Below are 15,795 nucleotides of genomic sequence, written 5' to 3' on the forward strand. Positions count from 1 at the left end.
GCCATGGTTGTGGGACTGATTTTATTTTCTAGTTTGCAATTGTTGAACTATAACAAATGACTCAATCAGCACAAAAATGAGGTTAAACTGAAAGGACAGATCACAACCCCTTTTTACAGTGTATTCAAGGTGGGATACTTTAAATTAGTCATCAGTAAACCTATGAATACATCCAATAAACACCTTTTATGTGCCGATAAATGTTTGTTTATTTATCTTGGGGGGTGGGGGTGAGGGGGCACTATTTAGGAAGTGCTTACAATGCAGCTATATAAAGCTTTAGCGCACACAGCTGGATGTATTGAGTGACATTCATTTCTTCATATCTGCTGAGCCATGTGTGGTAACATTGTTAAACAATGATTATATAAACAAGCATGGATATGTTGCGTAGCTGCATGTATGCATGTGCACTTAATGCGGATGCACTGCGTTCTGATCGAGAGCCTTTTCAATACGCAGTTTAGTGAATTTATATCAGAGGGGAGGGGAGCTGACAAAATGGCAAGACTACACAAGATACTTTTGATTTTACTTATGAAACTATAATTACTTTGACATTCAAAGTTTTTAAACCTGTTTGTCAAACATTTTATTAGATGAGTGAATTGTGGAAATGAAAGACACAGAGGAATACTGTATGTAATGGACTCATGAACAAAGTGTCCACAGCTTTCTAGGTAATTTCTTAAATGTGCCCTATGCCATTTTAATGGCATTTAATTTGCACATTTGCAAAAGTGTGCATACCTGCAGCTTGTCAATTATGTCAGGTGCAGTAACTCCATGATAATGTGGAGTAGTAATATGTTCTTCGTTCTTAGTATTTGAAATACTGTAATCAGTGGCATGCTAAATTGTAGTTCATTTTATTCTGTGACTCCTCCATTACTATGACAACTGATGAACACTCAGTCTCTATTTTACTATAATACTAGCTCTCTAGATTTCTATTTTATTTTCGATGGAAATGTTTTTTGTAAAAATGGAAGATTTAGTTCTCATCTCTCATTTCCCCATACTGTCTCCTTTTATTCCCCTTCCCAAAGGCAGGAAACATTCTACTCTTGCTTACAGTGGGGGAGAAAATGTGTAAAATAAGACATGTGCTTGTAAGACCCCTGAGCTATAGAAGGTTTGATTGGATCTAACACTGCTTGGCCCTGTCCCCCAGTGAATGGTCTGCTAAATCATGTCACTTTTGGGTTGAGAGCGAATCTTCCCAAATCCCTCAAGGAGCAACATGGCCACCTTTGTAATCTCCTTCAGAGGAAAAATAACTAGTCACCAGAACGTTTATTATTTAATGTTATGTCATCAAATCAGTAACTGAAATTCATACCACTGCAAAGGTTTATAAAGTGGCCCATTTCATTGAAAGACTAGTTTTTACTTTCCAGTTCTATATGCTTACTAGGGTCACATTTCTCAAGGCAAAGTATATATCTTGTAATAATTCAAACTAGAATTTAGTATTTTCTACTTTTGTGTTTAACCATGAAGGAAACCCAGTATCGTGCACATTTGTTTTTTGTTTTTTTATGGTAAAACCACCATGAACAGTGTATTGTTGTCCCTACTGAAATCACTAACTGAATTTCCATTAAATATGCAAATTATTATATGCCAGTACAAGAATAAAATTTCTTCATGTAAGTTTATGCCCCCTAGGACCATCCAGAAAATCTTTCTTCTGTGAATAAGTAGTGCATTTGATTTTTGAAAACTTTGCAACATCAGCCCAATTAAAAAAAGAAAAATGCTATATTGAAACGTTTCTATTGTATTGAATACCCACAAATGTGTCTGACTTGGTCAGGATGACTTATGTTGATTAGTTATTTACTGAATTTAACAAACTTCCCTGGAAACTCAAAAGGGGACTGAGGAAGAATAGTTGATAAAGGTTTTCTTCCTGTGCCATTTTATTGATTGCAAAGAGTTTGAAGGTATTCAGGGCATGTCAGGATTAGAGGATCTTTGTCTCACACAGAAACGCCTATCTGGGTTGCTATCAATTATTGAATTTATTTACTTCCAAATACGGCATAATTGTGTTCTATTTGCTGGTGTCACCAAAGCTTCCCCTGTAATGGGGAACGCTTCAACGACAAACAATGGATCCTATTGGCAAAGCATCTCATTGGAAAAATACTAACTCTGTGAACAATGAAGTGTCGGTCATACACACTCATGCAGTTTGTTGATTATCCCCATTTCTAAACTCCGAAACAAGATCATGCCAGTTTAGAAGCAAAAACCATGACAGATCTATCCTGGAGATCTACTCTGAGACCAAGTGACAAAGGAAAAAGTAGCTGGAGCTCGTTTTATGAAAGTAGCCAATTGTGCTGACTGGTGAAAATGACTAAATATTTACTAATTGCGAAGTAAATTTGCACAAAAGTGAAAGTTAAAAGCACACAACGGTAATACCTAAATATTCTGGCTAATAATTATGTAAAATGTAATTATCTTTGCAATAAAGGTGCAAAGTCATTAATTGTTCCTAGTGGTCATAAAGATTCCTGTGCAGTCTCCTTTTACATTTAATAGTGCCAGTAAAGGATTGGATTGTTTCAAAAATAAATGATACTATTTTTAAGTGGACTGTAAAATGTATTCAAAGTGCTTCCTGTCAAAAGATACAGAAAATCCCTTAAGAGATTCAAGAAAAAGAAGAAAAAAAAGATTAAAAGTGGTATAAGGACTTAAAGCCTTCCAGTGAAGCAAAGTTTGCCAACTTCAAAAGCTTTGAAGCATGCATCTTTGAGAGATAGTTAGTACTTTGGGGAGTAATACTTCCAACAAACAGAATAATGGTAGTTCTTAGAGCTGTTCCCTTTTTTTTTTGTAAAATAGCTCTTTACAAATGTGAGTGACCAATGTCAGTCGCATGTTTACAGACATACATATGTAAAATTGCCAAGAAGGAAGAGCAGGCCCCTCTGTACCTGATAATGTAAAGGCCTAATGCTTAAGTATCTTTAGAACATGCTAAATTCCCCCAACTACCAATTTAAAGGACCACTACATATTTTGAATGTTTTTTTTTTTAGCAATATTAACAATATGATGTACATATATTTATTAAATCCTACATTGCCACTACTCAGTTGTAACCATAGGCATCGTACTGATGGCACTCGCTAATATTTATCTACCATTATTGTGCAACATGAACACAAAGCGTTTGATTCTTGCTGCAATACAGTCTATTTTGTTCTGGTATGAACAAACATGAATGAAAGAAAATGGCAAACCACAGCTTTCTCCCAAAATAGCCAGACCAAGATGAAAGTCCAAAAAACCAAATATTTCAAAAAGCCAGGGATAAAAATGTACAAATGCCAGGTTAGCTGTTAGACAAAAACGTCAGATCCTGTGCACTGCACACCAAACACCACACAACACCATGTCCAGATGTAAGCTTCAGATTCCTCAGTTGGCAATAGCAAATATCCAGAATCTAGAATGTGCACCGCAACAGATGTTGGTGGTTGATGTTAAGCCCACAAGAACTGCTTTCTTCCTCCTTACTCTGACTAAATAAAGAAAAGTCTCAATTTAAGAAGTTCTACAAGGGGGGTGGGGGGTGGGGGGGGTGTTTGAGAGAGAGGGGGAGAACATGTCTTGAGCTGATTTGGTGAGGTGTGGGGGTGTGGTTGCAGACAGCGACTGTCTGGTCTATAAACAAGCAAGTAGGGCTAAGCACTACGATATTATCGAAACATTCCTGGTTTCACACCCTTTATAAAAAGATCAAACATGGCTACGTTTTGAGGTAATCCACCTTAGCTCTCAAAGAAAGAAATGTTGAAGTTTTTCAACTGTTCCTGACAAGAGTTGAATTTTTATAGACAAATATTTGTTAAACTTCACCGGTTGTAATCTCCTTCAGGCAAATCGTACCATTTTGTTTCTGCTTTTAACTGAAACAAACTCTAAAAATGGAGATTTCACCTATCAACTCAACAGCCATTATCTATATAGACATTAAGATTTTTACTCATTGATTTCAATTAAATTTCACAGATTGTATTAATTTCAGATCACAAGGAACATTCTATGTGCTGCATATAGCCACGCAAGTTCTCTGACTATTAGAGTTTCCTCCAGAAGGCAATAAATCCACTTGCCCAACGATGGTTAGCTTGAGGTTTGTGGAGTAAGGAGGGGGATGGAGAATAAACCGATACATTCCTATGGTCTCACATATCATATTGTCTGTTTCTAAAAGGTGATAACCTGAAAACTACCTATCTGACAGATAGGTGGGTTTAATCCCAAAGTGTCTAATCCAGGTTGAGTTTTTCAAAGAAAAGGGGTTACGATGCGAACTGTACTGTGTTGTGATTATTCAATAGTTCTGTTCAGGCTGTCAACTAATTTTCTGCAATTGACTTCTGCAGATGTTTCCACTGCACTGGAACTATTGGTTACTGGTGCAAATGAGCCTTTTTCAAGCATGAGCCAATTAAGTTTGTCGATGCAACACATTATTCTATGGTTGGATGTCAAACATTAAATGTACAGCCCCCCACTTCAAATTCAAATTTCTATCAGCTCTGAGGTCATTCCCATTGCTATATCTTGTTTGGGGGGGCTTGTTTGGTGCACTGTTAATGCTGCTAACAGTATCTGGAAAAAACCTAATGTGTACTCCATGATGTGGGCTCAAAGTAACTACCTTAAGGACAACAAAGTTTAGTTTCAGTCACAGCTAAGAAGAGGAATTAAACAAGAGGCCGCTGAAAAGTGAATGAAAGGGACCGACCCCTATTAGCACAATCTGTTGCATTAGCACAAGGTGACAGACAAAGCTGCTCTTTCTCTGCCAGATGGAAAACCGAACAGAAACTGCACTTCAGCCCCAGGGTCCTGTAAGTGATGAATGGGCTGAATGTGGCTTGCAGTAAGTGCGCAGTGGTCAGGGTCTTGGGGCCAGCTGAGCTTCCCGGGGTGAAATTGGCTAAAGAATGGATAGATGCTGCTGTTGGGCCCTCTTGTGCCAATAGAGCTAAACAGCAGAGAGGACTCTGTAAACAAGTGCAAACAAAAGCGTTCCTTGCTGCCACAAACACAGTAGAGAGAGCATGCATACTTCACTCAAAATGTTGAATATACACATATCCAATGTCACTTGTTTCTGAGGTTACAATTATTTGAATATATTATTAAGCAAGATTCAAGTCAGCATTTTCCTAGATTAGGCTACAGTGCTTAGTAGAGCAAATAATTATGTTGTTTACACGTAGATGCACATAGAGGATATGGATGATTTAGTTAACATGTTTGTCAATCTCCTAGACCAGCAGACGTCATGTTTGGATGAAACTCAGGTGGTATTTTGGTACTGCTCTGCTCATTGGCTACAGCTAGAGGTCATTGACACAATGATAGAGGCTAAGGGAGTGAATCACTTAATCTTTCTACAAAAAACAAGTACTATTCGAACAACAGATTAGAAGTATTGCAGTTTGCAGAGGTCCTTGACATTCAACTCTGCAAAATAGGCTAAGTATAAGGCACTAAATGGGAAGCTTCTAGTTTTAGAACTGCTGATGCAGTTTGGAGAAACGCTCTTCTTTGCAAGTGCTTCCGCTCTGTGGCCAAGGACTGCACAGAGGATATCGAGCTATGCTGGTCTAAACAAGACAACCTTGCACAAGTTCATTAATGATCTGGGAATTCAAAAATTGGACCGCAGTACTAATGATGCTCGCTAGGCCATCTGCTGCAAATGTTGCCGTTTGAGGAGAGAAGCAGGGGGGACATGTTAGAGTGTGAGGAGGTGATCAAACCCCGCTCACTTCAGGGAGTAGCCTTACATGAGAGAGGCAGAGTGAACAACACAGCAGGGTATGAGTAACTCATAAATAAACTCACTTCAGTACAAGCAACACTGGCTTAAGCATTTAGCAATGGACTGGCTCAAATGTAAAGCCTTTCTGAATCTGTTGGTCTTTGCAACACAAATAATTCAGGTGTACGGGGTATTCAGAGATGGAAATTCCTGAAGCTTTTCTCAGCCACATTATAAATACAGCTGTGATTTCCAGTGGGCCAGAGGATCCAAATGAATTGCATCTACACATCCACAAGAGGAAGTTTAAAAATTGTAACGCTCACCACAAACTATTTTTAAATCTTGTCACCCCTTATTTCCTCATTTAACAGAAACGGAAATGTAGCTGTCATGGGGGCCTGCATGGAAATGTAGGTCTAACACGGGAGGAGAGTGAGGTCACAATTGACTAAATTGATGTAAATTAAGTTTTGCTAAATTGCTTTCTTTTTAATAAACTAAGTTGCTTCATCAAAGCTTCCACTTCCAATAATAAAATGTAATTAACTGAAAGCAGAAAGACAATGTGTATAAACCTGAATATTTTTAATGTTCAAATGATGGTGTACAGTAATGAGGTTTTTTGAAATACAGTAGTGCTTGCCCAAAATCCCTATCCATCCAGCCCCACCCCAACTCATGTGTTTTCACCCTCCATCAAATCTACTCCCACATAGTTGACACATGATATAATAAATGCAAACCTCTCCATTCAATTTGAGAATATAAGGCACAAAGTTATTTGTGTTCACAAAAACAAGAACGGTGCTGATTGAACAAGAGCTGCACATTCAAACGTGTCAAAAGGATTTTGTTTTTCTTAATTAACTACATCGAAATTGATCCAATTAGTGAACATGCTATTTTTGATTCCGGAGAGCTTCTGGGGTAGGAATTTTGCTACTAGGTTACACATTCATCTAACGTACCGCTGTGCACACTGCAGGCAAATAGATTGCAATTAGTCTGATGTAATGGCCCATAAATCAGAATGCAGAGACTGTAGGGAGAACCTGGAGGACTCCAGGTTTGAAGGCACCACACAACAACAGCAAATGCAAGGAGGGGGATGGTTTCCAGCAACACCCATTGATTACAGTAGCAATTATTAGAGAAAATGACATGCATTTTACAAATGAAGCACATATTTTGCCAAATGAAAAGGCCCTTCTATAAGCAGGTTAGGGCAAAACAAAAAGAGCCTATATATGTAGTATTGCTGAGCCAAGTGCTCTTGCATTTCATTAAATCAAATCAAAATGTGTCATTTGTCCAGTACAATACAAGATGTCAGCAGGCAATGGAATACTTTTAGCATTTTAAATTGATGGATTAGACCTTCTGATGAACGATCAGCTCAGGAAACCCAAAGCAGTCATTTAACTCATTATTTCTTTGACGTAAAGGGAAAGTACAGGTATTGCCAAGGGGTGCACAGCATGGAAATTCTGAGGGCCGATATCAGTTATTGACGTTTGCCAGGTCGTATTGGGCGATGGCGCCCTGTTTTAGATCATAGCGCAAATGCAAGCTGTCACAAGGCTCTGCACATTCACATAAGCAAACGAGCACAGACATCAGCCTATGCAGAGTTTATTTTTATCCAAGCAATGTTGAAAATGGTTCAACAAGAATATTTTTGAACGATTAGATATTTTCATTCAGACTTGCGTTGGAGAAAAATGAATTTCTCATTTCTACCTTTATCATCCACACAATTTGTGCAGGATCTGGTACGGTCTTCTGTGACTCTACTCCAGTACTGGAGTCCAGTTCACATTTTTCTTGTTTAAAAGATTCATAGAAGATAGATTATTTAACACACTCACACCCAAAGTCTATGGGTTCTATATCTCCTACTATTATAACTTGATTCAATAAGTTACAGCTGCCATTGATGTTCGCCCAGCATAAATGTGCAATTTCCCACCCCGCAAAGTAAAAATAGAACCTCTGCTTTCAAGATTGATTCTATCTAATCTATGGTAGTTCTGAAAAAATACCCCAAATAGCACATTGGTAATGTATTCCTTGCCAGCATACTGCATGTGGTGACTCACTGTTTAATATAGTGAATGGTCATTAAGCTTAAGCCAAAATTCGATTTGGGGGGGGGGGGGGGGGTGGTAAGAAGAGAATTTCTCTCAAACATTAATGTGATATGAATCAACATGGACAGCATAAAATATATTTTTTGAAAATGCATAAAACACAGCCTTTTAGCAGCACTACCTACATGAAATTAGTCAATTTATAATTCCGATCGAGAGACTCACCCATAAAAGGCTATTACATGTTCCTGGCCGTTAAGTTGCTTTTATGAGGATCATTAATATTTCTGAGCACACCCTTGGTTTTCTCCATGTGTGCGTGTGCATGCGTGCGTGTATTTATGCGTAATTTCTTTTTTTAACCTCTTTAATAAAATCTATTTTGCATGGGTAAAAAAATACAAAACTGATAAATCAGCACCTATGCACACTCAGAATATTGGTCTTTACTCAAATCAATAAACAGAATTGTGTATAAAAAATCTAAACACATTTTGATCAACTTGAATTGGTACGATTGCCCTGTTCATTCATAAGTTATTTAAAAGATTTAGTTACTGCCCAGCCGACTGCCTGTATCAATGAAATCGCTCACGTAGTTATACAACCTCACTGCCAAACACTCGGATGAACAAAATCAAGAAGAGCTACCCACTCACAAACTGATTCAAAATTAATAAGATGCTTTTGTCCAACCCTTCAATCTTAATTTAAAAACATAAAGCTGGCTAACACAAGAGCCGTCATTTGTGTATGCTGTTGCTCCAGCAGCCTGATTATAATATGTGGCATGATTTTAGGATCCATTACAATGCGCTCCTTCTGTGGTTATAAAACCATCCACCAAAGCATGTTTTCCCCATCCACTCTGCCTGGCTCAGACGGGTTTCCCTGCCCTGATGCCACTCCACAGTGCTTCACAGCTCAATCAAACCTAATTAATTGAGAGCTCAGCTTGAGCGACAGCTTATATGCAGTGCGCTCCCGGGATAACGTTTGGGAAACATTAGCGTATGCAGTGGTACCTCGCTAGCTGCAGGCCCGTTAAACAGGATTTCTTTTATGGGCTGTACACCCATTGATACCATCAAGTGAGCTTACCCACTTTAAGAGCACTTGTGATTCGAACGCACAAGAAAATGTTTATTTTTATTCAGATTAATTCAAACCTCCTGCATGCCTCTTCACTATTTTAGAGAAGGCAATTAACTAAGTTCTTTTTCACTTTTGCTTACACTTGGTGTATGTGATATAGAGTATATTGATATGGAAAACATGGGAGGGCAACATTGCATTTAATTCAAAATGGGACTTTCAGAGTAAAAGCTATTTCAACTGTTAATAATAGTTTATTAAATGTCATAGGTTACAGAACTTCACACAATTAACTGATTTTAATTTCTGGTATTTGATGGAAATCTATATTGTGATGTCTTAGATTAGCAGATGTGAGAGACGTACTGTAGCTTGGTTGGACGTAGTGCCTGGTTAATGGCATTGCAACACTGGGGGCGGAGCATGAAAAATAAATGCTTCAATGAGAGAACATGCGTCAAAATGAGTGGTACATTGCTACCTAGATTTTAGCAACTGACAGCAGGGTTCATAGCTTTTAAAATGCCTTTCTGTTGACCAAATGTCTGCCAAATATCTAAATTTCTGATACCAAGTCCAAGTGATAGCTGGTTTTGGGTGTATTTACAAAGTCAACTGTCTTGTTTGCAATTCTCTTCCTCATGACATCACCTTGCCTGACGGTGGTACTCTCTGAAATAACTGTCTATAAAACACGATCTTTCAAAGAGACTGTAAAATTAGAAGGACACAGAGCAAGCTACTGCTTTAAAAAATGTTTTTATTTCTAGCAAATTGCTACAGTTTTGCTTGCAAGGGCATTGTACGATGGCTCTGTGTATTACTGCACATTTATACTCCCCACTCACTGAAAAGAGCTTGTATGTATACGAAAAGTGCATTAAATTAAATGGCCTTTTTTCATGCTGCCTGTTTCTGCAAGGTAACAATTCCATAAATACTCACCAATGCCCTTTGCATAACCATGCAAATAGAAAATCATTGGTCAATAAAAATTAAACCAGAGCAACTGATTTTGCATCCTAAAGGGCTAAAGTTTTATACAGCCACACTAGCCACCAACAGTTCATACAGTCCATAGTAAGTGATATCATTAAACCAAATGCAAAGCACATACTATCTATATTCATTTTTAATACTGTAAACTCTTGACATGACAGGTAATCCATTGCAGCTGGTGTATCAGCAATACAAATGGTTATAGCCAAAAAAGGAAGAAATTGTATTGTCACAGCATAAAGCTATATACTCATTACTAATAGCATGACAAAGAAAAAACCTTTAGTCTTACCTTCGTAGATTGCTTTAAATCCTTGAGCACTCACGGCAAAATCTGTTGTGAACCACAGCGCCAGGATTGAACCTGTGCTCACGATAGGCGACGGCAACATGAAGCCAGATAATCTGAAGAACAAAAAAAGAACAAGATCAGGTCAAATCCTAGTATATGGCTGGACCGGACAACCAATGGTGTAACTTCATCACTCAGTCAGTCACAGACATTCACATTTATAGGGCTGGCCCCCCTGTTGCAGTCCAGCCAAAAAAAAAAACATTTTTGTGTAAATTTATGATCGCTATGCATGATCTCTGTACACACAAATAAAAAAACTAAGTGACCACAACACTGAACACAAACTGATTCAACAGAAAAGTGGGAAGGTTTCAATGTGTTTTGCTTGAAAAAGTAATGAACCAAATGTCCCAGAAATCTCACATTTAAGTATGTTGAGAATGCGGAAGTACAAATGAATACAATACTTTATATTTCTGTAGATGCTCTAATTCAGATAGAATGAGAGATGCTGTGATGACATGATGCAGGGATTCGTATCACTAGACAACAAACAGGAAATATCTTTTGTTATTTTATAATGACCGTGACAATGAGCATTGCTTATTCGATGAAAACAAATGGATCAGGCAGTCCCTGACAGTGCTGTTTTGACCATAGCAATGCCCTGCTGGAGCTGTATCTAATTTAACTTGATTGATTGCCTGCTAGCCAGATATTGTGCAATAAGTATCTCCTCTTTTCCTTGTAAATATTTATGCTGAAGAAAAGTAATTAGCTAGCACTAGCTAATTACTTTTCTAAATTGTGTAAATAATTGAACCATAATTGAAATCGCATTTCTTTATAATGACAATGACAAGTATAAATTAGAAAATGCATTGTTGTAGATTGACAGCTGTCATGCATCTTTTCAACCTAAGCGAGGAATGCTCAGTTTTTAGATTTAGATTCAGATTTGTCAGGAATTATTTTTTTTTCTTTACAGGAAAATGACACTGATCGTTTGAATATAGGTTGCCGTGATCAGAATTGGTGGTTCTGCACATTTACACTTGGCTGCACACAGACTGAGTCACAAAATGAACTCATGAGAAGTCAGAAATACTTGCATTTGAGTAAAATGTTCATTGTATCTAGTCTTTTTTTTATTTTTTTATTTTTTATTATTCATTACATAATAGAATAATCAGCCTTGAGTTAGAACTGAATGTTATTAACTAATTATTAAATTACATCATAAAGGACCAGCACTTTTCCCATCTGCTTTTTGGAAAACACTTCAGAGCCGTTTCCCATTTATATAGCCTGCAGGTGTCTTAAAATATGTACCTTTCTGGAGATGGAACTTGATTCTTGGGAAAAAAAATACTGGCAGAGAAAAAAAAAAAAACAGTACCAGACACAAACAATAAGGATGACAGAGTAACAAAAGAGCTAATGTCAGCTGACTTGGGGCTTCAGGTCAGGAGGAGGAGAAGCTCATTTCAACCCGGGTCTCATGCCTTTAAAGGGAACAAACGCAAGCAAGACAGGGTCATCTAAAGATGAAAAGGAACAAATAGGCAGGGCATGCCAGTGAGGTACAGCAATCCAACGGAAACGATGCATCCCCCACCCCCCTGCCCAACTGACATGCACACACACATACTTGCACGTGCACATACAGTGCATACGTGTATGCATGAATGTGTTTTTTCCCCGCTTTTTTTTAAACATGCTGCATTTAATCTCCTAAAAATGGATTTCAAAAATGCCAGTGACAAATTACCAATGTCAAACTGTTCCACTGCATTGCTGTACCAATTCAGCTACTCCCTGTTCCTATCCTATGCAGACAATTACACAAGCTGCCTGCAAACCATCCTTCTGTGCATGCTTTTAGCATATATATACTGTTTTTAAAATATCATTATTTTTCATGGCTGAACTGAATGCATTTCTCTGATTATATGGTACAGTATATTTGAAACAACGACTGAGTTATCAACTGTTTAATAGACAGGTAAATCGGTAATTTTGAAAATGTTAGACTAGGCTAAAGGTTTTAATTTTTTTTGTTTGATTTTTTTTTGAATACCTGAATGGATATCCCTCTGCTTTCCCAGCTAACAATTTTAAGTTCCAAGAATGTTCCCCTAACATTCTTATTAGATTATGGGAACATTAGCTTGGAATTCTGGGTTTTTGGGGGGTTTTTTTTCTTTCTTTCTTTCTTTTTGGGTTTTTTTTTTTCAGCAAGTCTTTTTAAAGTTCCCAGAACAAAAAAAATTCTAAGAACATTCTATGAACATTTTGACACTGCATTCTTAAAAGGTTTATAGTGGCTAATTTAATTTAATTCCTAGGTGTTCTTTTTTTTCTTCTTCCCCCCAAAGTTATAAGAGTTTTTTACAAAACATTCTTGAAATATTTTTTACACAACATTCAATATTACAAAACATCCTTAGCCCTTTTCCCAGGGACTATGGCTACACAAAATGCTTTACAATTAAACCCTCTTATTCACCCATTCACTCACACAGAGGCATCCAAGGAACCAACTCATCAGGAGCCCACCAGCTCAAGGACACTTAAGCCGCGTTTCCACCGCAGGAACTATACCCCGGAACTAGGAACCTTTTGAGGAACTCAGTGCGTTTCCACCGCAGGAACTAGGGTCTAAATTTAGTTCTGGGGGCTTTGTTTTACCCCCCAAAACGTTCCTGCTCGGGGGGTAGTACTTTCCGAAAGTACAGGAACCTTTTGGGTGGAGCTTGCAGCGCTGAACTTTTCTGATTGGTCGAGTACTCGTAGCATTTGTGTTGTATTTATTTTCCGCCATTACCCGCCATGTTTGAAAATATGCAGCGGCAAACCAATTTATTTTCATAATAACTTCAAATCAAACTTGTATGTTATGCGGCGCAGTAGCCTACTTTTGGTTATAGCCTGTCAACGTCTTGGAATTATAACGTGTGCTCTTCTGTTCTTTTCTTGCTTTAGTATTCGTTTTATAAAATGCTAAGCATTCGTGCTGGGACAGCATATTACGTAGGCTACCAAAACATTCAAACGGATTAATTCGGTTGCTGAATATTTTCTTCCGGATTTTCTTTGTTAGCCCGTTGTAATTGACTCAAAACGTTTGATACAGTTATGTGAGGTATGCGGTAGTTCTGCATAATTAACATTGGTGATACAGTACAAGCAAACTGGAAATCACCGCACTTTTTATCCGGGTAAAATAACAGGTTAATTATAGTAATCTTCCCTTTAGCTTTTTCAGACTGTCGTAATTTTACTCAATTTTACTGCCATTTTTCAATTCCACGAAAAGACCAGGAAGACTATGGACTCATTTATGGTGCATGGTTCGCATCTGGAGGGCACACTTCGCTGCTCGGCTAGCAGTAACTTCGAAGGAAAGCAAACGGTGGCTGTACCACTACTAATTTACATTTTCACGCAAGTCCGAGTTTTCGTTCTATTCTTGTCATTTTGCGATTAGCCTATATGGAATTGACGACGAGAAAGTAATAAAACAGCAAATTGTTTACAACGTGTGCATGTTTTCTGCTGTTAATTAATGTGTTTGAGAGGATATATGAAAATCAATAAATACAAAAGTAACCATATATAGTCATTGTTGGTAACCCGTTGTATATAAGTGGAATAAACCCCTCCGGGCTGTCCCGGTTATTAGAAAATAATGTAGGCTACTTCGGTGGTAGTATGGGGTTACAGAAGAAATCATATGACAGATGGACCGACGACAACGTCAGTGGGCTAATTTGCCTAATCTTCGCGGTACTTTAGACCCCGGTGGAAACGCAGACAACCATTGGCTGAAGGAACCTTTTAGTTCCTGGTAAAGTAGTTCCTGGGACTGAAAGTTCCGGGTAATTTTGGTGGAAACGCGGCTTTAGTCACTTTTGCCCATCTGTCATTCGAGGATACATAACTAGCATACAAGTCTTCTTTTTCTCACCAGACTTTCTTTTTATTTTTAAAAGACAATCATTGCAAAGGGACATAAAATGTCAAAATATATTTTACTCAGAACTGTTTATTCTGTTAAAATATGTGCAGCCATAATTTGTACTTTATACAAACTAACTATAATTAGGACCCTGACAACCAGGAGAAATGGTGGTGCAACATGGGTTGCTGACAGCTTAGGCTAGATCTGCTAGATCATGTCAAGTTTCCATATCATCTTCAGTACATAAGGAAACCCCAACCAGTGGCTGTTTTACTCCAAACAGCCCAAGGGCGACACACGCCAAGTCTTCTGTGGAGGATGTACAGTGCATTTATGGATTTATTTATTTTTTATTCTGCAGAGCAGACTCAGTGACCTTAGGCACCAATCTGTGCTATTTTCCCTAATATTTCTATAAAACCGCATAAACCTGGTACGGAATAACATTCCTCTCACTCTTAAATTATTATTTTTGTGAGCATAAAATGTGCTTTTGGTGGTTTGAAACAGTTGCTTGACTACTTTAATCTTTTCTTCAGCTTGATCATTTTAATAAACATTTGTTTTAAATGAAAATGTATTTTTATATTTTTCGTATCCAGATATGTCATTTTTGAACATATCTGATATCTATAACTGATATTATAAGCGTTGCAGTTAATTCTGACAAATTATAGTAATTGGCTTTTAATGTACAACTCTCAAGTATGGCAACTAATTTTCCCAAATTATTGCTTTGAGATTTCAGTTTTGCATTAGTAGTTTGCCTCCCAACATTTGGATTTCCCAAGCGAATGAGCTTCTGTGTATAAACACATATCCAGCATAAGCTGGATATAGCAACAGATTTTACCAAATGTTTCAAAAACATTTACTATTCAATGCATGAAACCTCAAATAGATAAAAGTGAAATTACATTGAATATACGTGGGATAAAAAGTTATATTGTGGTTAAATATATTTGTATGTGTGTGTGTTGGGGGTATGGCAAAATATTTACACAAGACCACGGTGGAAATGAGACTTGACTTTATTGTGTTTAAACTTAACTATCTGTTTTGTAAGAATCTTTGCTATGCTTCCTTATTTGTGTGATAAATTAAACAACAAAGGTCAGCAGCTCCCTGTATTGAAAATGTACATGTCCCTTAATTTACCTCAAATGTATTTCAGCCAGCACCATTGTCTGATCAAAGAAAACTTGACTGAACTGGAATCAGAACTAACTGGTAATTAAAAATTAAAAGAACAGAGTCTCCATACTCATAGGATAAGACACAGCACATTAAGCTGCTACTATATAACTCATCTTTTCATTGCAGCCAAAGCTTTAATGACTGTAATGTATGGCTCAACTCAGCATGTAATCTGCAAGGAGTATGAAAATGTACTGAAGAGCTTCTAGCTTTTTACTTCAGCTGGATGTCCTATCCATTGGAGCATAGGCTCTTTTACTCGAGTTTCAGATTGGCTTGCTTTGATTTTTGTGGGAAAGGTAAAATTAAAATTTGGCTAATTAAAATTTAATAATTTCTAGTAGCC

General features: G+C 37.5%; 1 protein-coding gene across 1 annotated transcript in view; it reads right to left on the reverse strand.

Annotated features, from left to right (window-relative positions):
- Positions 1-15,795, reverse strand: part of csmd1a (CUB and Sushi multiple domains 1a) — a 499,342-nt gene that overhangs the window by 277,994 nt on the left and 205,553 nt on the right. The window contains exon 3 of the mRNA XM_064317365.1: positions 10,286-10,398. Within this exon, the coding sequence (XP_064173435.1) occupies positions 10,286-10,398 (113 nt within the window). The remainder of the gene's footprint in view (positions 1-10,285; positions 10,399-15,795) is intronic.

The sequence above is a fragment of the Anguilla rostrata genome, chromosome 18, assembly GCF_018555375.3.
Source record: "Anguilla rostrata isolate EN2019 chromosome 18, ASM1855537v3, whole genome shotgun sequence".
Taxonomy (NCBI): Eukaryota; Metazoa; Chordata; class Actinopteri; order Anguilliformes; family Anguillidae; genus Anguilla; species Anguilla rostrata.